We start from the raw sequence: 23,965 nt of genomic DNA, 5'->3' as shown, positions 1-23,965 counted from the left end.
TTCCCAACAATGAAAACTGAACACATGTAGCTTGACATGTCTAAACAGTGTTGGGCAGCACCATAACATTTAGAGACAATACATTACAGCAGGATGGCCAAGAAAAGAACACATTTTTGCCCTGTTTATTTGGGAGAAATGGGACTGAGCATTTCTATGCTCTCATTGGTTACATTAATTAATTGCTAAAAGAATGCATGGAATATCTTGGATTCCCACAAAAAATTTACACCATTTTCTCCAGTTTTCTGAACACATTGTTCAGTCTGCTGTAGGCCTGGGAGGCTCCACCCATGGGTGAGGTTCTGTGGCTGCTGGGTGTAGTTATATATATATATATATATATTTTTTTTTTTTCTAAACCCACTTTTTGCCCTCTCTCATCAGGCCTCTGCTATTACAGCCTCAAGACCCACAAAACCAGACACATACAGGACCTGAACAAGCTTTAAATAACCCCTACGTCTAGAACATAAATACACAGGCCTACTGCAGCCTACAGTGGAAACACAGAACTTTAAACAAGGAGGAAAGGCAGAATAGAAATGGCATTTCAGATTTGAATATTCAGACAAATCCAAAAAGGGTTTGTGAAAGTACCAAAGATGTAAAAAAAACAGAAATCAGAGATCAGCACATTTTGTTGAATCTACGTTAGAAAAACCATATCCAAAAGCGTATAATTATTGTTTGGCTGGTTCAATCCAGTTTTGGAAGCTGATTTTTTGTACAGATAACCAACTTTGTCATTTTTTCATGTTTTTCAATGAGAGACAAATCAGAACGGCAGAAAATCATTTTGGTACCTGAACTTCAGTTCTGTTGTAACCTGTGTATCCGTGATGTATATGAAAGTCACCATCAAGTAACTCCTGGTCCAATCCATCCAATACATTTAGAGACACTGGGTTTTGAATTCTGCACTGGTAACACAACAGGGTTTTATTATAGTGCTTGAGCCATACACTGTTGATATTTACTGATGTGATTGTGTCTCAAGAGTTGAAACAGACTGGTTGTATTAATTTTGTTTGCTGACACTTATCGTCAGTATTTACATTCAGCTTCTTCATGTTAAGCATCGTCTTCAATAAAGTCAAAACTACAACAGACAGCATCGAGCTGCTTGAGACGCTCAGCTGGCCTCCATGTTTAGGTTCTCCTCCATGTGGCTGATTGGATGGGGTAATGGTTTTAAGAGGACAGTACATGAACACAGTGAAGGACATTAACAAAAATAAAATAAATAAATAAATGGAAAAATCGATTTAATATCGGCAAGATTACGTCATTCAATTAACTGCCAAGTTGTAGTTTACTACTTTGGCTCGTAAAGATATGCAAAATCTATTATTTCTCCTATAAATATCAAAAGTTGCCTCGTCAGACATCAATACATTTTCATACATTTGCAACAAACATTTGCAGATGAAAACTCAGCCGTGTTGCCACTGGTTGGACCTTGATGAAATATGGCTTCTACTACTTTTTGTGAACTTTTTTTTTTTTTTAAATATATATATATTTAGTGCTGAGTCGACGTGGTGACACTGATCTCAGAAAAATGGGTCTGTTAATAAAGCGGTGACTGAAGCATTGAAAGACACAGGCATTCAGTTGTGGTTTTTTGGCCTTGCCCTTTACACAGATTTCTCGAGTCATACTGCTGTTAGACTTTTTTTTTTGCTGTTACCCATTTAATTTTTTTCTTTTGGAACATTCCACAAAGTTGCTACTCATGTATTGCATCATGCAATTTTATTTGTTTCAACGTATTAATTTACTTTGAATGTGTAGAAATTGATGTCTGCAACACATTTACAAAATACTATTAAAAAACTATTAATTAAATGTCCATGTGCATTTATTTAAAGTACAGCTAAAATAGATAATACTGATATCAGCATTTGGATTTATTTACATTTTACATGTTGTCTAAACGGGGCGGCATGGTGGTGCAGCAGGCAGTGTCACAGTCACACAGGTACAGGGACCTGGAGGTTGTGTTTTGAAGTCCTGCTCCGGGTGACTGTGGTGTATTCTCCCTGTGCCCACATGGGTTTCCTCCCCCTCTCCGAGAACACACATTGGTAGGTGGATTGCCGACTCAAAAAGTGTCCATAGGTGTGAGTATGTGTCGCCCTGTGAAGGATCTGTGCACTCTTACAGTACCAATCTTACTCCACTGGAATTGGAATAAATTACAAGGCTGCTTTCACCACAGGAGGGAATATAAGATGCCCAGCAGAATTTTTTTTTCCAACTTACATTCTCAGTTTAGTCTTTAGTCAGCTCCAATGTCATTATGATACCAATCCTGGAGAATGCTCACACATGCCTCTTTCAAGGCATGTAAAGGCAGCCTTCGCTTGTTTTTGTAATAGGTCACGCCACTTGTCTGGCAGTTACGCATTCATAATTGTGTAACTTCTTCAGTACTTTACAATAAAGACATTCTAATCAGCTCTGACTTTCAGAAAGCACAGAGCAGTTCATGGTTACAGTTGCTATGCAGGTTTCTATTCACTCACAAACATGCAATGGACATTATTTAAAGAAGCCTACTTCCTCTTCCACACGTCATTTCTCAGATGCTTCCTGTGGCTGATGCTAATGTGTCTCATGTGGGCTGACGGTTTTAGAAATTCATCAGTAAAGGAACCAACAAGGCAGATGAACTAGAGAAAAGGAAATGGGTAAGAAGTAGGAGTGGCTTGCTCTCAGATCGTTTAGGTAAACTCTTAACACCATCAGAAAACCTGCAAAAACTCTTTCAGTTCATACTCGAGTTTCGGCAAAGTGGGCGAAGCATCTTCCTGATCTTTACATGCATTTCTTGAAATGAAGCACTTTCCAGTTAAAGGCATGAAGTGTCATTCAGTCAGTTTTAAAGAAATAATCCCCAAATGTTTGACTGTTGAAAAATAGAAAATATTTTGCTGTTTCACATCATGCACATCTTTGAGTGATGTATCATCAAGAACCCAAATATATACTGTATTTGTAAATAAACTGAACGTGGCTTAGGAACACCTACTTTGTATATACACACACTGTCCATTTTATCAGCTCCACTGACCACACAGGAGCACTATGTAGTTCTACTATTTCAGCCTGTAGTCCAACCGTTTTTCTGCTTACTTTCTTTCTTCCGTTTCACCCTGTTCTTCAGGGGCAGCACCCTCACAGGACTCCCACAGAGCAGTTATGATTTGGGTGGTGCAGCGTACTCAGCGTTGCACTGACACAGAGGGTGTGGTGGTGTGTTGGTGTATGTTGTGCTAGTATGAGTGAATCAGACACAGCAGTGCTGCTGGAGTTTTTAAACCTCTCGGTGTCACTGGTGGACTGAGAACAATCCACCGACCAAAAACATCCAGCCGACAGCCTCTCGTGTCCAATGATGAAGGACTAGAGGACGACCAGCACACACCTACGTCTCTGGCACAGTGTGTCTAACATCAGTGTGACTGCAGAGCTGAGAATCATCCAGCACCCAAATCATATCTGCTCTATGGTGGTCCTGTTGGGGTTCTGAGCATTGAAAAGCTGGGTGAGAGGAGATAAAGTATGCAGAGCAACATATGGACTACAGTCTAATTGTAGAACAACAACGTGCTTCTTTTAGATGTTTCTAATCCAGTCAGCGTTCAGTGCATATATAGAAAGTTGTACAAAAATGTAAAAATAAAATTAATTAACTCTAACCCGCTCACCCTCACTTTTAATACCAATGGTAATGGGCCACCCACAACATCTTTGGTGTCTATAGTTATCTCTTTTAGATGTGCATGCTGCAAAATATTACAAGTAAGCAGGGAAACCATCTTACATTTATGCAGTATATCTAATAATATTCGATGAAAGAATATCTGATACCTATGTGCATACAAGAAGTAATGTTTACAATAAACAAAATGATCCACTAATGAACGTACCCAAGTGCACCAGAGCTACGGGGCTAAGCTTGTACCTGCCTGAAGCCTGAGCAGTCACACACTTGTGCACAACACGCCATAAGATGGTAAGTAATCACTTATAGATTTACATGGACCAAGCGTCGGAATAATTGAGGGTTATAAATTTCTACTTTTTGCAATAAGCAAACCTCAGAAACCAAACATGTTCAAACGAGTTCTAAAGCCGTTGACAAAAAAAAAACTAATAGCAACTTTTACGCCACCGCTTCTGTGTCAGGGAGGAAGCTGTTGAGGGTGAGATCGTCCCCGTCCTCATCCTCAGTGTTGGGAATCAACGCACCGTTGCTTTTGGGGTGCCTCGACTTAGGAATGGGGTGTTCGGTGTCGTTCATGAGGGCCGAGATGCAGACCATCTCCGTATCCTGGAGGAGGATTTCACTGTGGCGTCTGTATCTCCTGCCCGCTATCTTTGTGGCTAAGATGATAGTGGACATGATGAAGATAGTCACCAGGGCGGCAAGCGTGGCGATGGCGATGAGGCAACGGCCAACAAGGCCCTCTCTCTTTGGGGCCTCAGTGGGACAAACGTGAGCCGCCTTGGTGGTCGTACTTTTGCTTGTTGTTTGCTTCGCAGTGGTGGAACTCTCTGTTGTAAGTGTGGGAGAACCATTTGGGGTTGTCAACATGTCAGTGACTGCACCTGTGGTCTGCTGCTGCATTACCCAAGCGGAACTGTTGGATGACGACGTATGACTGGAGCTCACAGACGACTCAGTATGCCCAGGGATTTCTCCGGTTGTGAGACTTTCTGTACCTGCCTCCAGGTGAGTGGTGTTGGCCCTTTCAGGTCCACTGCTGGAAGTGAAGCTTCCAAAAGTTGTGTTTCCTTTTGAAGAAGTTTGGCTGGTGGCCTTTTCTGGAGCTGAGGGTATGGTTGTATGTTTTGTCATAAGCTCCTGTTCCTCGACCACTGCAGTGTGTGTGGTATGTGAAACCGTTGGACCCATGGTGGATTGACTTTGAAGAATGGTTTGGGGTGTGGTCTCCATAACACGTTCCTGTGCAAGGGTGGAATTGGTGGTATTCATTTTACTGTAGCCATCCTCACAGAGGACATGTATAGAATTCAAGCTGCACGCAGTCAGCAGTAAAAGAAGAAGTGCAGATCTGTTAGTCATGGCCATCATCTGTATCATGAAAAGAAAGCAGAACTTAGAAGCGAGGTCCAGAATAACAGGGTTTGACAGAGTTTTGAAGCATATCTTCAAAACAAATTAATTCATTTTATATATACACACACATGTATAAAATTGTCCAAAGACAAAAAAATTAATCTCCAAAATAGCAACTTAACAGGAGAAGGAATAAACCTTAACTTTCAATGGAAGTCAAATTTCTATTGGTCCATAGATCGTGACATTTTCACATAGTGAAGGACAGCTGCTGTGTTCAAATGATATAATAGTAATAATAGTAAATTAAAAACCCAGCTCTAATCTGGGCTAGGAATAGTGTTTTTAAATCACTAAAGAGGAAATTTGAAACAGAAATATGAACCATTTGTCAACCCAAGTAGAAACTCCCTATATTCAAATATGGCTTGGGTTTTGTTGTGTGTAGCATGTGCTACCAGTACACATCACTAAAGACCCCCTCACATGAAGCACAGCGTTAGCCAACACCAGCTACAAAAGTATTATCAAACAGGTTTTTTGTGCAAATGGCAGATGGAGTGGTCGTAAGTAGACACTGTGGAACATCTTTAAATACTCAAAACCGTTCCACATCGACTACAGTCTTCACTGCATGTTAAACAAAAACACCAAAGCAATTCAGCAAAAACAAGTGAAAATCTAGGTACATGTACTGACCATGAATCTTGGAGTTGAATCTATGTCAGGTTCTCAAAGAGCTTGAACTGCGTCGAAAGCTTATCGTAGCTTAAATTTAAGTTCAGGAAGTTGTCTAAGCGTCAGACCAAGCTGAGGTTTCAGACTCTGACGCAAGCAGCAAGCGAGCAAATGTGAGTGTTTGTCAGGCTTCAGTTCCCTTTGCGAGCAATTGACAATGACAGTGACACACCGAGCAAAATCAGATCATCCTTAGCCAAGTGTGCTCAGCGCTGGAAAGAACGAAAAGGTACAAAGCGATTCAACAGTTAATATTTATTTTGTCTGATAGCCATTGAGATTCTCGGATGCTTGCAACAGAACGAGGAAGAAAACAGTACAAATATCCACAAAGCAATTTATGTCTTAAAAATGGTCACCAGTTGTCAATTTGGTCTTTAAAAATGGTTTTGAATGATGGGGGCTGTATTTGCTGTAAACAAAACAAAACACCAAAAAAAATTAAAATAAAATAATAATTACACAGCAATAAATGGAATCCCATATACTAAACTTTCTAGTTGCTACTCGACCTACAGAAATCCCTTTAAAACTTTACTACCTACATATCTCCATTCCAACACACAAGCGAGACCACCACACAGTAACATTAGCTTCTTCACCCTTCACCCTAATAGAGAAACAAGCCTGTTTTCATGATTTGAATTGGGGCTGACCTAGATAGACACTGGACAAGGGCACTGAATGGGAGTTTGGATCAGCTGCAGCCTGAGACCACTCAGCCCAGTGTGTCCCTTAAGTGGGTATAAAGGCCCCTGCCGCTGGGCTATGGAGCAGTGAATTGTGTTGTCTGAAGTGACAGAGCTCCATCCAAAAACTTTGGCATGAGTTGACCTGATGGCGATGGTGACGTCCAATGTCAGAACCTGAGCTCACTAACGGTGCCTTTCCACTGCATTTTCCCTACTCTATTTGGCTTTTTTGTCCATTATCTAAATTTGATTTCTAGTACCTGGAACCAGGAAGGTTTATAGGCCCCTGCTGGCTCCTGGTTCCAAGCGAGCCAAGTATGGAGTGTAAAACATTGCAGAGCACTGACTGGTCAGAGACTTCTCAATCATAATGGAATGCAGACATCCAGCACAAACTAGCAATTTGTAAAATCTACAAGCTACAGTACAAATTGCATTTATTTATATTTGACTTTCAATGGCAGATTTCTAAAATGATGCTGTTTTGTGATGAGGTTCAAATGTTCCTTGGATTGGTGGCTGAGAAAATTATTCTCCAAAGAGAGCCTGAGCAACAAGTGGGTTACTGCTGCTAAAGTTTTCGCTGCCATTGTTGTGATTTCCAAAGCCTGTGGTTCCCAATAAAGATGGTGTTTTGCAACATTAACGTGTTACATTTCGGTGGGGGGAGGGACCAAGCACTAAGGTAAAAAGGGAGTAGAGCAAGTACCATACAGTGGAAAAGCACCATAATACACTTGAATTGAATGTCATCAAATCCTCAGAGCAATTTCTTCCAACATGTAGTTTAAGCCTTCCCTGAGGAGTAGAAGCCGTTACTGCAGGTCAAACTCCCCAATGACAGCCTTGATTTCAAGACTTGTTGGATAAGCAAACATGTTACCCTTTGCTTAACGACATGGTTTTAGATTTCACTGAACTAAACTCCTCTATTAAGGCCACCAGAGTAAAGGCATTTTTTTTCCCCAAGAATCCTTTCATCCATCTTTCCTAGCTCTCACTAATCTACCAATTCACAGGGACATTGTAACCCTCTCCCACTCTTCCTAATCCATTTGTGCATATCAACGCTTCTTCCAGAAACCTAATCTGGCTAATAATGCATAGAACCTACTGCAATGCCTACAACACGGCACACTTCTCTTTCACCTGTAGCGCTCTTCCAAAAGCTTTCTTTCTTTGTTAATCAACATTATTTGGGCAGGAACAAGATTTGACTGCACTCATCAGTAAGTGTACTGCACTGACCCTGCGGGTGGTGTGATTAAAAATAAAGAGGATGTAAAACACCTGCAGACATCTCAGTTCCTGCAGGAATTAATTACAAAGACATGCTTTGCAGTGGGGACAAGCAAACAAAGGGTGAAAACACACTTGATACATGTTCAGATGTTTGGTCAAAAATGGCATTGCACAAAACAAAGGGGAAGAAAAAAAAAATTAAAAAAAAATTATTGGGTTCCCTCATTGTCTACAATAGAAACATTTGAATATTCTACTGATCCAGGTCTCCATCACATCATAAATGAGTCATGGGTGTGTGGCAAAGTTGTCAACGTCAGAAGAAGGACGTCTAAAGAGCTGGATTAGCATGGCTAATAGAGCAGGGCAGTCATTGATTCGCAGCGGAAACAGGAAGTCAAGCACGGCATGACTGTGGCACTCAATGCCCACACTGATAACACAGGACCAAACACTCATTGAAAATATTAACCTTCAGTAAGCAAACTCCTGAGCTTATGGTTCAATGAGGTTGAGACGAAACAAGAGCTCAAATGTTTCAAAGATTAGGACAGAACGAGAAAGCGGAATTCCAAAGTTTAAAAAAACGACAAGCTGCAGAATTCAACGACTGAGACGTAAACAAAGTCATTTACAGTGGTTTGATGTGCAATGGTCCATTCCAGAGAAATTTAAAGTATTTAATGGTAAGGAGTCACAAATCTGGCCATTTTACTCATCATGCAAAACACACAGTGGATCTTAACACGTGTTTCTAATGGAAAACCTTTTAAAGCTGAAAGTTTTTTCTTGTTTTTCATTGCTATTTTGCAAAAACTATTTCAGGTGTTAGGCACGACAAAAGTAGGAACTTATAAAAAGGTATTAAAACATTAAAGTGGCTATGGAATAAAGCATTTCACATCAATCCAATTTTAATGACAGTTTACTTGTTTTAAATAATTGATCTGTTTACTGAGTTTACTGAACAATGCGGAAATGATGAGTGTAGAGTTTGTCCAATTATCCTCAACTGCCGGTTTCTATTTAGTCTAACAAAACACAGTACACAACACAGCCAATAAAACTTTAACAATAACATTAATGTTAAACTAAGATGCAAGTTTTGTAGGTTTGGTCACTTTGGAAGGGTTTCATTGAATTAGCCCTTTTATGAACACTGTAATATTTTTATCTTAAAATTACAACTTCAAAATCCTTGTTATGCTTCGCTGACAGGGGAGAACAGGGCCTCTGTCATTGCTACCCTAGGCTCAGCACTGTGGCAATGTTTTGCTGGAATTGAGTTCAGTACAGCACTGTAAATAGAATTAGACTGGGGGGTTATTTATAATAAAGACCACAGTTTGACAGTTAGACTCAATGTAAAACAAAGCATCAAAATATTATTTCAAAATTATTTTATCCTCTTCTCTGGTTAGGAATCCTATTCTATGATCAGATTCCAAAGAACACAACTCAAACTGATCACAGAGCAGTTCACCTGAGAAGCCTGCTGAACCTGGAGCCTTGGAACTACAAATAAATCTATGATACAATTACGATGAGACAGATCCACTGCTTTCTTCACTCTGAAACTCTGAGTAGGGTTTTAACTGAAAAGAAAAAAAAAAACAATTAAAAAATAGTGGGGTAAACCCAGGAATGTAAAAATCCAATTTCTAATTAGAAAAAGAAATTTTATTGCATGCTTTCAGCATAATGAGAGGATGTTTTTGGGAGAGAGGCAAGTTGAAGGGAATGATGGGAAACGTCAGATCTCAATGGCTATGTCCATGGCAACTAGAAGAACCAGGCTGATATACAGTATTTCAGTATGAGGAATGCTCAAATTACTCACGTTTTAAATGGGCACCTGAACAATGATCAAACTAAAGACTTAAGACTCTTTCAGTAGGTGATGCTGTTTTACTTTTGATCTGTACATTCACATCGACTGTACACATTTGCCTTGTTGGTTAAAATCAGCTTGAAAGGAATTTTTTCCTTGTACTATATGGTTCTAATAAATCCCCCTCCACTGCATTACCAGCCTATTGCATTGTCCCTTATTAGTACAAAGTCAGAATAAGACAAAATGAAAAGCTAATGTCAAAATACTGTCAAAGAGTCATGTACACAAGTCTCCCCCTAATGAATTTGGCAAACAAATGGGGGTAAGGAGGGGAAACGGAGGAGTACAATACTGATGGCTATTTCAACATCTCAGCACATGTGAGTGCTTCACACTCGAACGTTGGTCACAATTTTTGACAGTAACAAAGAATGCTAAGACCTCTGAGAGAGAGAAAAAAAATCCCACAAAAATAAAACACCAAGTGCCACTGAGAGTGTCAGAGTAAGGTTAAGTAAAAGATCAAATCTTAAATTTGTTGAGAGACCTATGCTTTTTCTCTCTCCCACTCTCTCTCTCATTTTGCAGACATAATGGGTTTGACGGTTAGAAAAGGGATTTAAAAGAAAGCAAAAAAAAAAAGTTCATCTCGGAATGTTGGTGGGGATCGTTGCTAGGCAGGTTTAAGACGGAACGCTGTCGTGGTGATTGGCAGTGACGGGTCCCGCCCACCTGGCCAATAGAACATCCTGAACAGTAGCTGGGTGGAAGGGGATACGGGTCCTTTAGATGTCCATCTGGGACAACTGCTCCTCAAGTTTGGCGATTCGCTTTTCCTGACTGCTGACCAGCTCTCGGAGAGACTTGATTTCCTTTAGCACCTCATCAAGCTTTGCTTCACCTTTCTGCAACAGAAAGTACAATACATGGGACCAACAATTATTTAAAAAATGTGGAGCACTACCAAACTGATAGCAAGCAAACTTTTCACCAAAAATACACATATCAGGGCTGGAAAACATTAAAATAATTAACTGCAATCATTCAAACTGATTTGAAGATAACACTTGACTTGTTTATCCATATTAACACAGGTTTTCACATTTTCCTCAATGGCATCCAGTAAGAGGACGCATGTCCCAGTAAATGAATGCACATATCACGTACTGTACAGAAGATCCAACTCCTGTAGCCTCCTTTTAGCCTTTCTACCTCCCACCCTCTCCTTCTATTCTTGATACAGCAGAGTCTGGTGAGGACCTCTGTTAGTTTGCTGCTCTTTAATTTATCCAAAGCGTTCATGTAAGCCCTGTCCACCACAGTTTGCTGCAGTTGTTGCAGGTATGACATTAAAAATCATTTAAAATCAGTCAACTTAAAAGGCCATATTTGTAAATTTTAGCCTAGCAAACTCTTGAAGGGTCAACTTGTGAAAATGCTTTTAAATATTAAAAAGGTTATGCCTTCACTTTTATAGCCCTAATAAAGATGATATATAATATACTTAGTATGCATGCTGTTATCCTTTAACTGGGTGGTCCAACATCAGCCTTGATGACTCAACTCTAGGTACAAAAATGAAGCAGTGCCTCCTCCCTAGAGCATTTCTTCATGGATACAGACTATAATTATGATCACTTTGACCTTGCTTGTTTCCAGTGAATGTAACAAAATAGTTGTATGGACCTTCCTTCTGTTACTTCCAGATTTATTGCTGACCTCATCGCAGTTGTTTATTATGAAATAGTTTCAGTGCTCTGAGGTGTAGAAAACATGCGGAAGACATGTTCTACGGGAACTTTTCAGGATACAAACATACCTACCATATATTTTAATGTGATCATCTTACACTGTAAACAAAATAACAAGCTTTTAGGAAACTAGGCGTCCATGCACTACCTTCCCATGAAAGCTGAACTGCAGCAGGGTACTATACTATATACATGAGGAGGAGTAGGTGCGTCAGCCTTTTGCTGTGTCTATGGCGTAGTAAATCTGATTACAGATATGATCTGGACTGTGATGGGTGGAGCCACATTTGTGGTTGCTATCATGTGGTAAAATAAGGAGCGTCAAATTTAAAGGCTCAAAGGCTTTAGCAGTGAAAACCCTCATACTACAGAGATGAAAGTTGCTCTTTTTAGACAAGAAAAAAAACAATGTGGGCGAAAAGTTAAGACTTCCTGCTAATACACTACCTCTACAAACTGTCGTCTACATACGAACCTGCAACATTCAAAGATGTAAACATCCATATTCCTTTGTTTAAAGTTAGTTTAAATAAGAGCTGTTCATGAAGCACAGCATAGTTACCTTCTCATCTATGAGGAAAAGAACAGAACCACTACCCAGATATCAATAAATCTGTCCTTCAAGAAGGTGGATTAACACAGGCCATGCTTTGAACTTAAAACGCCACTTAAAATGCCATTGACATCAAGTGTTACATCTTGCTGTCCATCTCATGTTGCTGAAGACCCATCTCCACTATCTCCCACTATCATCTTCTCCTCCTGCAGTCAGTAAATCATTTCATATCACCACCTGCCATCAGTTCAGTGTTTATTACAATACAGTGCTGTGTGTCATAGGTTAATTACAATGCTGGATGCAGAGGCTAATTATGGAGCTGTGAGCAAACTAAACATGTGAAGGAGCTCTCAGAACGGACCTTGTTTGTAGGCAGAGGACTAACATTATTAAGGTTATTAATAAGGAGTTCCTCTTTGCTTTGCTGATGTCTCCTTTAGGCTGCATGTTGAAATATATATAAGAATATTAGTGTAGCCATGTACTGATATTGAGGTTTAATTTTGGATCACAAAATCCACTTCCACACATCCAAAACTCGAAACCACATCTTTCTACAGAATGCAGTTCCACTGCTTGGGACCAATCTAGCAGAGACTTGGCACTGGCTAGGTAATCTCAGGATCATGTGTATAATAATCTTTTAATCTTATTTTAATTTTAACTAAACATGCCAAAGCTTTTCTGAGGTACTAGATCTCAGAAATGTTCTAATACTCTATTTTTTCATGCTTTATAATAATTGTGAATCAACAAAGGGTGAATTATAAAGTAACTGAATTTACTATATTTACATTTAAAGCATATATATGAAAAACTAAGTTTCTAATGCAGCTAGGAAGGCAGATGCAAATACATGTTACATGGCGGTGACAAACAGGTAGTGTCCATAAACAGAGGGGAATGCAGATCAGGGCTAAGAGTTAAAGAGACGGAAGAGAGAGAGAGAGAGAGACAGATACTGCCATTAGTTTTAGAGCACTCACAATAGATGGGGCTGAGGTGGCTGTTTTGGTGGCAGGGTTGGCATGCTCAGTGTTCTTGCTGGGCTTGGGCTTGTTGTCCAGAATATTCTTCTTGACCACCTTGAGGTCACGGTTCTTGCCGGGAATGTAGCCGTGTTTAAGCGAGATCAGGATGGGATCGCCGCTCTTGCCATCAAACCAGTCCTCTGCCTCCAGAGCAGGGTCCGGACCAGCTGTGTCTGGATACAGGTCATCCTGGAACAGGTCCGACTACAGAGAGCCAGAGAAGTCACAGCACACGTTATGAGATATTGCAGCAAATGTGGACGCAGAAAAGCAGCCTGTTATATTCTAATAAGCCCTTTTCCTGTCCCTGTGGGTTGAGGAGGTATTTAGTAATGAATCGTCTCACTTTTGTTCCAGACTGCTACCCAATGCCATGATCTCCAACACAATTCAAATCAATTACCAGGCTTTTCATGAGCTGAAATTAGAGAATTTACAGCAGTAACATGCACAGAGAAAAAAAAATGCTGTGAAACAGTACGTCAAGTTGTAATGCCAGAAATTCCACCTCTGACATTTTATTAAAGTCCTTATCTGCAATATTTCTATTTAACTGACACTCCCCAAAGGTATTACAGACATGTTTTTCTAAGGATTCTAAGAGCAAATTCTAAACTAGGATATTCCTCCTCTCAGTGTCAAGGGAGGACCCAAAGTCAGAGCTTCTATCCAGCAATTCTTTAGGTTTGTGAATTCCAGTTTATTCAGTGCCCTCTGGTGTAGAATGACTGTAGGAGCACTGCAAATTAAAATGGTTAAGAAATATAATGGCTCACTTTTCTTGGCACTGTCATGACGATAGGCTCGCACTTCCTCTCATGCAGTTTGTAAAACCTAAAAAAAAAAAAAAACAGAAACATTGTTAATGTCATGCTTAGACTGACGGCAATTTAGGAACCACTATCCACACTGATACAAATCCAATGAATCACTGATACAACCCTGGACACTGATTCCTCATTAAATGAATATACTAGCTAGTCCCATTAATCAGGCGATTATTATCACAATTCACATACAATTCAATATACAATTCACAGACCATTCAGTGTTCTCAAGAAATATGTGAGTTATGCCTTTGCAATCTAAAGTGGCAATTGCAAGACTCCTACCTAACCTGTATTTCTAAACTGTGGCTCAATGACGCCCTCTAAAGGATCTCCTGTGCAAAGGTTTTTGAAATGCAGATGTGTATTCAGAAAAAAAAAAAAGAAGACAATTTCAGAAACCAAACCATTTTGGTAGCACTGCTGCTGGGGGGAAAATGAATTTAACATACAACAATCAAACTAATATCTGTAATAACTATGCAAGTACTAGTCCAGATTATTACAGTCAAAAAATAAGAATTGGCAGAACACTGGCAGGCATATTTTGAGAGCCAGATTAATCATTCAAAAAATAAATAAATAAATAATAAACTTTGTCCATCAAGCGTTTCATACTGGCTCCAAAAGGCAAGTCAGGCTTGATCTCAGTTGGCTGCCACCTCTGCATAAATACTAATTAAGTTGCAAATATTTTACCCACTGTTTCACCAGCCCAAATACACAAAAAACATCTCACCTGGCGATCTCACACTTGTTGACATCCAGGCCTCTCTTGGGCATGTAGCCCATGCCCCTCTGAGGCTCCTTAGTGGTGAAAGTGTTGAGGTAATGCACATAAGGAGCTTCATCCGTGATCTCAAAATAACGGATGCTGCTATCACCCTGGAAACACACAAAACATTGACAAGTTACAAGCTTTAAAGAAACCTCGGGTTTCTAACCTCAGGTTAGATCTTACAAGCAATATCTACATGAGGGAAAGCACACAAGAACTTCCAATATGCAAAGGAGCATGTTTACCTTTCCACACAGGTAGACCACACTGGTGTCTGGATCATAGAAGGGCAGGAGGACTCCGTTACTAGTGTCCAACTCATGGACTGAGATCGGCTCCTCCATGTTTTGCTGGAAAAGAAACCAAAAGTCAACAAAGCAACAAAGAAACAGTGTTAATGAGTAATGCTAATATAATGTTAATATACATACAGTTAATACAATATACATATTCCAAACATAGACTCAGCATCAGTGATGCTTCCTTCCAGTTCTGTAGGGCCATAGCCCAGGATTGCTTGGGTAAATTCCCTACTCAAACACACCTGATATGTTACATAACAGATCTGTTAAAACCAAACTCTGCTGAACATAAATGAGTGACACACGAAATTAATTCTATGCCAAGATATCCGGGAGGAGAATTTAATATTTTGAAAGAACACCATTGGTAAGTGATTACTGGCTTCTTTCAAAAACTTGCAAGCCTGATCAGCAAAGAAGGGTCTGTTGGAATAGATGTGTAATGATGAATGGTGCAATGATAGGAACCTAGTAATGCAATGATAGTTACTAGACATGTCTGATTGCTACAATGATGAAAAACCCGAGAGAGCTCTCTATAAACTGTTGAGCACTGCTGAGTAAACCATAAAGTCTTGAAAAGAACCCAAGTGATTTGCATGAGTTTTGAAAGGAAATGTCACAGTTGAGCAGGATTGACAAACATAACATTCCATGCACATCTGCAAGGTAAATGAGAAAAAGCCTTTCTTATTTTAGCCTAGAACTCACCGGGTTCCAGAGTGCAAGCTGCCTCTCGCTCATGCGGCTGAAGCCAGTGGTTAAGACGTTCCCATCGGCAAGAAAGATAGCTCTCATGGGTCTTGCTCCTTCATGAGCCTTATCCTTCTCCTGGCAGGAACAAGGAAGAGACTCGTTTTAACATGCAGAAGGTGGAGTAGGTCATGATGTCACCATTTTGTCATCAGTTTTCCCGATTACACGGCAGAAGCTCCCAGTGCAATATCACACACATGATGTGTAATTTTCAAAGAGTTGATTTATAGAACTCTGCATACAGTCAAGACAGGTAAGATCTGTCTCTGAATATCTGGGTTTGAACAATGCCATAGGACAATGCCGTAGGGCTTGGCAATTAATTGAAAATGAATAAAAACTGACATTCAGAACTTCTAATCGACATAATCTTGTATATATTCTGTTATGTCCCCAACGTGTCTACGTACTGTCCCTTTAAAATCAATCTACCAATCTGTAGTCACGTGATTCTGCCCCCATCTGCCACATGGACGCAACCTAAACACAGAGACCAACCAAGCGACTCAAGCAGCTCGTACCCAAAAAAAAAAAAACTGCGGTTTGGACGTGCTTTGTTTTGACTATAATTAAGACAACACTGAAGAAAAAGAAGTTAAGAAAAAGAAGTTACAAGCCTCATCACTGAACTATGAGGGTCAAAAATACAAAAACAAAATTTTTCAGTAATTGTAATCGTGGTAAAATGTAAAGTTAGTCGTGATTATTGTTTTGCGCTCATATTGCCCAGCACTACATAGGAGTTTGAAAGATTCTATGCATTCAGAAAAGGCAGCTTTCTCGATGTGTCATGAGAGAAACAGAAAAAAGAAAAGAAATTAAGACACATCAAACAAAAAAAAAAAACTATATTTCTGTTCAATGTTTTTATTACCTTTAAGCACTATTTACTCACCATTACATTTCTCCTCCACACACAAAATTACAGTCTGAATTACCTCATTTTCTCACAACTCAGCAATTGACTGATAGTATCTGCGTCTAGATACAAATATTTGACTTTTCAGGCAGTATTTAGTATTTTGTGTTCATTATGTAGTCTCCAACCACACCAATCATATCTAGAGACCTTCCTGAAGACAAATGATGTTAATGAATATTTACTAGCATTAGCATTTATTGGTGGTGGTAATCTTCCACTTCCACTGGGGATGCATTTTTCTAGTCATCACAAAAGATACATTTCCAGCTACATCCAGCTGTATGAAAAATTATGGGCACCACTAGTCAGACTGGCATGTGTCGTTAACCTCTAAAGTACACATCTTGTATAGGAAACAAACTTGTGCATGTATTAATGTATAATTATTTAAAAATCTAAAGTAAAAAAATTGCTAAACAAAAAGATTTCCACACAATGGCATTCACGAAAGAGAGAGAGAGAGAGAAAAAATCAGAAGACATATCGAAGAGTCCATACCGCAGTGATCTCCTCCTTGCGTGGGTCAATAACCCGGACTTTCTTGTCCTTGCACGCAGTGGTGATGAGGCTGCCATTGCGGTTCCAGCACACGCTGTAGATGACATCTGGGTGCATGTCCTCCAGAGTGATCAGGGCCTCACCTGTGCCCACGTTCCAGATCATGATGATGTTGTCACAACCTGCACACAGAATAACACAACGATACAAACAGTTCTAAATACACACTTAACACTGTCAGGGTGTGTGTTGTTTTATAAAATACTTGAGAAACAGCATGTGTCACTATTCTCATATAATATTTTCTAACTTTGCTTACTTCCAGTCTAAGCAAGGAGTAAGTTTGACACAAGGAGTGTCAAACATATCAAGTCAGATTGCCCCATTAGCTATCCCTTAGACCAATGGTCCTCAAACTGTGGTACGCATACCACTAGTTGTATGTGAAGCAGCAATTAAAATGACCTAGAAAAATGTACTACTTAATTAAGGATTTTATTCATATCTGAAAATCTAATGTTTGTGTGTAAATTACATAATATTTCACAGTTTTCATAATTATGCCCCAATGAAATTAATTTGTGTTGTAGAAAAATACATGCTACACATTCACCGTTTGTAAGGGAATGGTGGGTTGAGGGACACAGCGTTCCTCTGCTTTTTTTTTTCCAAGGAGGGAACGCGATCCGCCAGTTTTTTGATAATCTGCATAAGCGAAGGCTACAGACAGACCTGAGCAATTTGAGAATGCTGTACACATGAAGACAAAATAGAAGAAAACATGGCCGTTCTTTGCATCATAACAGCCCTAAAACAAGGTTTAACACAGCACCGCCCCTCCTTTCCCACTTGCCCAAAGCTCCAAGCTGTTTTCACCTCTAGCCTATTAAAGCACATAACTGATATTAAATTGACCTCTTCTCATTTTTTTTCTCTTTCAAAATGCATATTGCCCATAAATTTATGATCTCATACATGTATAAGTGTGTTTAAAACATTTGGTTTAGGCCTAGTTATTTGTATCTTCTTTCTATAATTTTTAGCAATTATTTTAGATAATTTTGTGTTATGCATGCAAATTTAAAAATAAATAAAAAGCAAAAAAAAAAAAACATGCAAAAGAGAAAGAACACAGAAGAGAGAAAGAACCACGTTACCACATGTTTCTGTGGTAAAAATCATAGCTGGTACTTGGAGGATTTGGTTTGATAATGGGTGATGCTGTGTCTAAAAACAGTCCCATTAGCTATCTCTAATATCTGTAGTAACAGTAAAACACAAGTGGAAATACCAGTGAAGTAATTACCATCACAGATTGAAAAAAACATGGTACAGATTGTGTAATTTCACATGAATCATGTCAGTGTGCCTCATTCAGTTACTCACAAATATATCTTGAAATATTACATTTTTCTGTACCCAAGCTGTACCATGGTATTCGATCTGTAAAGTTACTACATCACTAGTAGTCACACAGGGTCACCCTTTAGAGAAATGTATTATAAAGCTAATAAGAGCATATAACTTTATTTAAATTGCAAAAAGATATAGCTACAAAGATCAGATAAGACAAACTGTGTGTGATGCACATGAATGCAACATTATTAGAAATTAAGATTTTTCTGGGTAAAATGATGATACAAACTATGAACATTATGAAGCTAGCCTCTTAAAAGAACAAACAAGTATAGAAGGGTGGGAAAACAGAACAGGGTAAAGGAAGAGCAGAAGAAAATCTGGCGCTGAGGCATTCCCCCTTCACTGGATGTGTTCTCAAAACCACCACCGTTAGGCTGCAAAGATAATTTAGAGTATACGGCTAAAAACGCATGGTACAGCAACTTTGCTGCTGTGTACATAAGGATACCACTAAATATTTTAAAATATATATTCAGCTTATTATCGGAAAAGTACCTTTGATATAGAACCAGAGCTCAACAACAAATCATAGCATTAATTTAACGTCCCTGGCTAAGAAATGTACTTTACTTTTATGGTCTGTCTGCTTGACTGCAGCTTCTCCCTGTGCCTGGCTCGCTTGATTGCGTTTGTTCGGTTTGTGTTTATCTTTATTTGTGTTTATTTATGAGGGCATCAGAGTGCGGCAGGTTTCCCTACTGTGCAGCTGAGTGTTCTGACTAGGTGTGTACGGGATTCTCCATCATGGCTGCCTCATGGTTAGCTGTCTACTATCTCCAAAGCTAACAGCTGACTAGGAGAAACTGTATTCTTCAGCTTGGACTGTGGACAGAGAAGTACGTTGTCATCACCTGTGGTTTGTGTCTGTAACAAATGACGACCAGGGACCCACTGAAACAGTCTGACAGACAATGGTTTGCTAACACCGGAGCTAGCTGCTGCTGTTTCGGGAAGTGTGTCGTTATGGCGCTGCTTGGCAGCGGGACGTTCACCTGGCGCTGTCCCGGTTGCTGGTGGTGATGGCGGCGGTGAGCGCAACCTTATGCCGCTGGCTGTTCACTCTGCTGCTGTGTCGACATGGCAGCCAATTTCAAGCTACCAGCTGCTAAAACTGCCATTATCTACAATGACTGCTAAATATGGGACACGATTTAACACTTTGGCCCTGTGTTGTTCATTTGCCACTACATGCCCTCATTATTATTTGTGTTGTCTTGTATTGTTTTCTTTATTGCTGTGATGTTCTTTGTTTTAGTTATTTTGTAAGCGCTTTGGGTTCCTAAAAAAGCACTATACAAATAAAATTTATTACTATTAAGGTCAACTCCTCATGTTCTATTTGGCTGAGGTACTTCCTCTGGAAAAATTAGCATCAGAAATAACATATTTTGGCAGATATGGCAAATGCTGACATTATCTTGAAGAATAGTCATAAGCTATACATATTAGCTATGAACTCCTCTTTTTAACCTGTATTTCTTCCTCTGGTGCGATATGTACAATGGTAATTATGAGCTTGTTTGTCCAATGTTAACTAACTTTGAACCTGATTTTGGGCTATTAAAATAATTCAACTATAAAAAGGTTAGTTGCTAATTACAAAGAGGCAGTAAAGAGAGTGTAAATCAAACATATTTACAAACATTTACAAAGATATTGTTAATTGTTCCAAAACCTTAAATGGACCGTATATTAGTGTTGGAGCAGGTGTTGTCAATCACCTGCACTGAGGAGAATATTGCGGGCAGTGGGGTGCCAGGTGATGATGCCCACTCTTTTTGAATGACCCTCCAGCACCACCACAGGTTCTGCCATGGAGGTCACCAGGCCATTCTCAGGAATCTGCCACACCTGAAAAAGCATGCAAGAAGAAACAAGACTCTCAAATCATGATTTTAAATCAGTTTTTATATATTCCAGGGCATAGCTTTGAGAACAGTGTAAATATGCACTTAAACAGTCAGTCAGAAGAGGGCAGCAGAGTGTATGGATTGCAATCTAATCATCACTGCACTGCTGATGTAGGGGATCTAAATCTGAACCTAGATCAGTACTCCTACTGTGAGCTATGTTGCTCTAGCGGTAGTACATAAATCACAGGGACAAGCATGATAACAAAAAAACTACACTGTTTAGTACAAATGACGGGCCAAATATGGTAAAACATTTAAAATCCCCATTACCAATCAGTGAACGCAGAGGGAACTGCAACAAATTCTCCTATTTATTACTTTCTCAGTAATTTTTATCTCAACCACTGTTGCTCTTTTCACTTACACTTGCAATTTGTTCTGTTTGCCTCCATCTCCCCCTGACAAGTTCTACCCCAGTTTTGTCTCTCTAACCACACTTCCGTCTTCATCTCAGTAATGCCACACAAGGTCCCTTGTGCCATTATCTGTGTACTAGTCAGTTTAGAAAGTACCACATGCCTTGCATGTAATCTGTGTTTTGTATTCCAATAACTACCCTTTTTTCTGAAAGCATGTGGTCTGACATTAATTTAAGGTTTATAATCTAATTATGCTATGATCATGTAAACAGTATGGTTTAATGGCCATGATTCACCATAGGGTTTAATTAATGAGAATGACTAAGGCTGTGTTAACAAACATTTGTACTTGTAAAATAAATAAATAATAATAATAAATAAATAAATAAATAAATCTTGGCACATCTTGCCTTTGATTTTAATAAGAGCAATGCATTCATGGATGAAGGAGAGGAACGCAGGGCAATGTGTTAAATTTATTCTCTGATGTCTGTTTAAAAAGTTCAGAGTTTAACTTTGATATAACGCACTCTGACACAATAGTGCATCAGCCAATAGAAGATAGTTTAAGGCTGGGCTTAATTCACTCGCAGATTTTGAGCAACATGGAGGAAAAAACTGCTCAATAGTCTAAAATATTACTTAAAATGGTTGCTATGGAGATGCAACTCTCAGACTACTCTGTTAGGGGTGAGCAATATAACATCTTATTCTATTGTTTCCAAGCAATATTGTGGGTGTTCTTCAAAAAGAATTTCAGGTTCAACTTCTAGCCCAAACCCTGTCATAAGTTTTGTACAGCAAATTCTGTTCTAGTGTTGCTGTGGGCTGAATTTAGTGCCCTAGTGGGTCCATCAGTGGTTACCAACTATTCTTACTTATAAGATCACGTTAAAAATCTAAACAAATGAAAGATCTATGCTTAGGCAGCTTTAAATAACATCTGTATATGTCCCCTTAGCCTCCAATAACATAAAATGGAACTGTCTGCAAATGCTAAACAAGTGTTCTGACAAGTCGTGCTACCAATCGATACTTATCCTATAGGAGCTCTACCCATGCTCACACCCACAATTTAAAATGTTGTGTGTGTTTTTAAAGGTAAATCTGATTTCTTCTGGTGCGTTATACTGTTATACAATCTTAGCTTACTGTTATTTGCTTCAGCGTTCTAAAGTGTACATGCCGAATCAAATTTGCAAAGAAACAACCCCCAAAGATAAATTGTTAATTATTTTATCGTCACCGTAAAGACTTTATCTACGTAGGATTTAGACCTGTGCAAATCTCCTGCTTATAATTCCGTTGGAAGCATTTTCTGATGTGCTTCTTTTAGCTTAGCAATATATTCTACCTACTACTTTATTTAGGCAGCTGTACTTAAAGTACACTATGGTAGCACATTTCCACAACATAGCACAATTTGACAGAACACTGGGGTACAGTACGACTCTCACTTGTGTTGTATTTTGTAATCTGCATGAAAAATGTGTATAATATTTCCTGTTTTGAAACTGAAACCACCAGCTCTGCTGCCATGTTGGCTCAGGCAGGGCAGAGACAGTACAGAGCAGTGCTATTCGTCAGGGACGCGAATTAGCGTGCCAGAATGTACGGACAAAAACTCTCTGTAACCACGGCGTTAAATGTCCCTGGTTAACTGGCTAGCGAACCACTGGAGATACAGAATGACGCAGCTATAGTAACTTAAACGCTATAACTAGAGTAGCCATGATTTATCGTGATCAACTTGCATGGGCTTGAAAATCGACCTGTCAATCACAATTTGAGTGCACGTTGAGCTTCTTTAGCTTGACACACTCACAGAAAATACCATGGTTCATGCTGAAGGGCTCATCATTTGTTGATTCCAAACAGGAAGGACCTTTTCTAGTTCCAGAATCTATTTAGGTGGAAATGCACCGAACGATTTAAAATTAGGTGTGCGAATAGGTACGGAACCTGTTCCATGTTTGTGGAAAAGGCCTATGTAAAAGGAAGGTTAGTGACAATAGGCAGCAAAGTACTTTCTCTTCATAATCTTCATAACCAAAGAAAACTTCCCTAACATCAACTAAACGAAATTATACATAAATTATACAACTATATATTTTCCACCACTGAGGTTCACATACAGAAACATATAACCTAATAACCTGTAGGGCTGTTCCAAATAGCATTTCTAGGGCTTCGAAACTTCGGCATGGATATTAAAGTATTTGCACGACTGCACTGTGGCTCCACTCGCTAACCTGCTAAGGGCAGAGTATGAGGTAACCAGACATTCATAGAGGTTGTCAAAAAGAAGCTGACAAAATCAGCTGTGGTGTTGGCATGCTTCATTGTAAGTGAGCAGTTTTAGTTTTATGCTGACGAGCCTGAATACAGCTAGGGTGGAGCTGTGCCTATATAGATATCATTTTAATTTAGGGAGGAAATAAAAAACAATTAGAAAACGGACTAAGATAATCTTATAACATATTAAATTAAAACTACTGGAAAAGGATACAAGCAGAGCTTAACATGGCAGAGCTTAAATTAATCTCAAGTCACACATGAGAGGCCCATCGCTGCCGTCTTATCGGCAGCTATTTTAAATGAGTCACGACTATAGGGTTACGGCCAATTCAGATGTGAATGGACTGTGTGGGTGGTACCCATGAGTGCTTTTACTAATGTACATCATCTGGCTATTAGAAATGACATGGATACAGTACTCTGCGAAAAATCAGAACCCACATTTCATTCATGTTATTTTAAATCAAACCAGTTCATTTTTGGGAGATATTTCAGAGGAGATTATATACAAGATAATCAACTTGCATACACAAAGAGGAAATTCAAAAGCAAATAGTAATCACTTGTCAACAAATCCATAATTAACACTCATAATTATGAGTGTTAACACTCATAAAAATGACTCAGCCTTAGCAGACTAGAAAAGAAACGCTTAGAAGTTTGTATATATATATATATATATATATATATATATATATATAACACACACACTAAGTTTAGATTAGTAAGCCTATTAGCATTAGACATTGATTCTGGAAATACGTGCTTTTGTCAGCTGCTGTGGCTATAATGGCTAGAGTACAACCAAAGTTACACATTATGGCTGTAATAACACGCTCCAGTGTATATTATGAGGACTTGGGCCCTGTACACATAGATACAATCATTTCTAAAAACTGATTTCTACTCCCTCCATTTTTAAAAAAATATCCCCTTTCACACAAATATGAAAAC

General features: G+C 39.1%; 2 protein-coding genes across 3 annotated transcripts in view; both read right to left on the bottom strand.

Moving 5' to 3' along the window:
* Positions 1-1,800: 1,800 nt before the first annotated feature.
* Positions 1,801-5,885, bottom strand: LOC136677124 (P-selectin glycoprotein ligand 1-like). Its single transcript, XM_066654544.1, has 2 exons — positions 5,792-5,885; positions 1,801-5,107 (listed from the first exon to the last, which is right to left on the bottom strand). Exons 1-2 carry the CDS (start codon positions 5,792-5,794, stop codon positions 4,175-4,177), a joined length of 936 nt encoding a protein of 311 aa, XP_066510641.1. The 5' UTR covers positions 5,795-5,885; the 3' UTR covers positions 1,801-4,174.
* A 185-nt stretch (positions 5,886-6,070) lies between these two features.
* The window catches only part of LOC136676306 (coronin-1C-A), a 60,901-nt gene continuing 43,006 nt past the window's right edge, over positions 6,071-23,965 (bottom strand). For both annotated transcript variants that reach the window (XM_066653200.1, XM_066653201.1), the window contains 8 exons: positions 20,163-20,292; positions 17,023-17,204; positions 15,558-15,677; positions 14,790-14,894; positions 14,506-14,651; positions 13,716-13,773; positions 12,895-13,143; positions 6,071-10,503 (listed from right to left, as the gene is read on the bottom strand). In XM_066653200.1, the coding sequence (XP_066509297.1) occupies positions 10,384-10,503; positions 12,895-13,143; positions 13,716-13,773; positions 14,506-14,651; positions 14,790-14,894; positions 15,558-15,677; positions 17,023-17,204; positions 20,163-20,292 (1,110 nt within the window). In that variant the 3' untranslated portion in view covers positions 6,071-10,383. The remainder of the gene's footprint in view (positions 10,504-12,894; positions 13,144-13,715; positions 13,774-14,505; positions 14,652-14,789; positions 14,895-15,557; positions 15,678-17,022; positions 17,205-20,162; positions 20,293-23,965) is intronic.

The sequence above is a fragment of the Hoplias malabaricus genome, chromosome X2 (assembly GCF_029633855.1).
Source record: "Hoplias malabaricus isolate fHopMal1 chromosome X2, fHopMal1.hap1, whole genome shotgun sequence".
NCBI classification, from domain to species: domain Eukaryota; kingdom Metazoa; phylum Chordata; class Actinopteri; order Characiformes; family Erythrinidae; genus Hoplias; species Hoplias malabaricus.
Note: the sequence above shows the minus strand (reverse complement) of the source record. Positions and strands in the feature narration are given on the sequence as shown.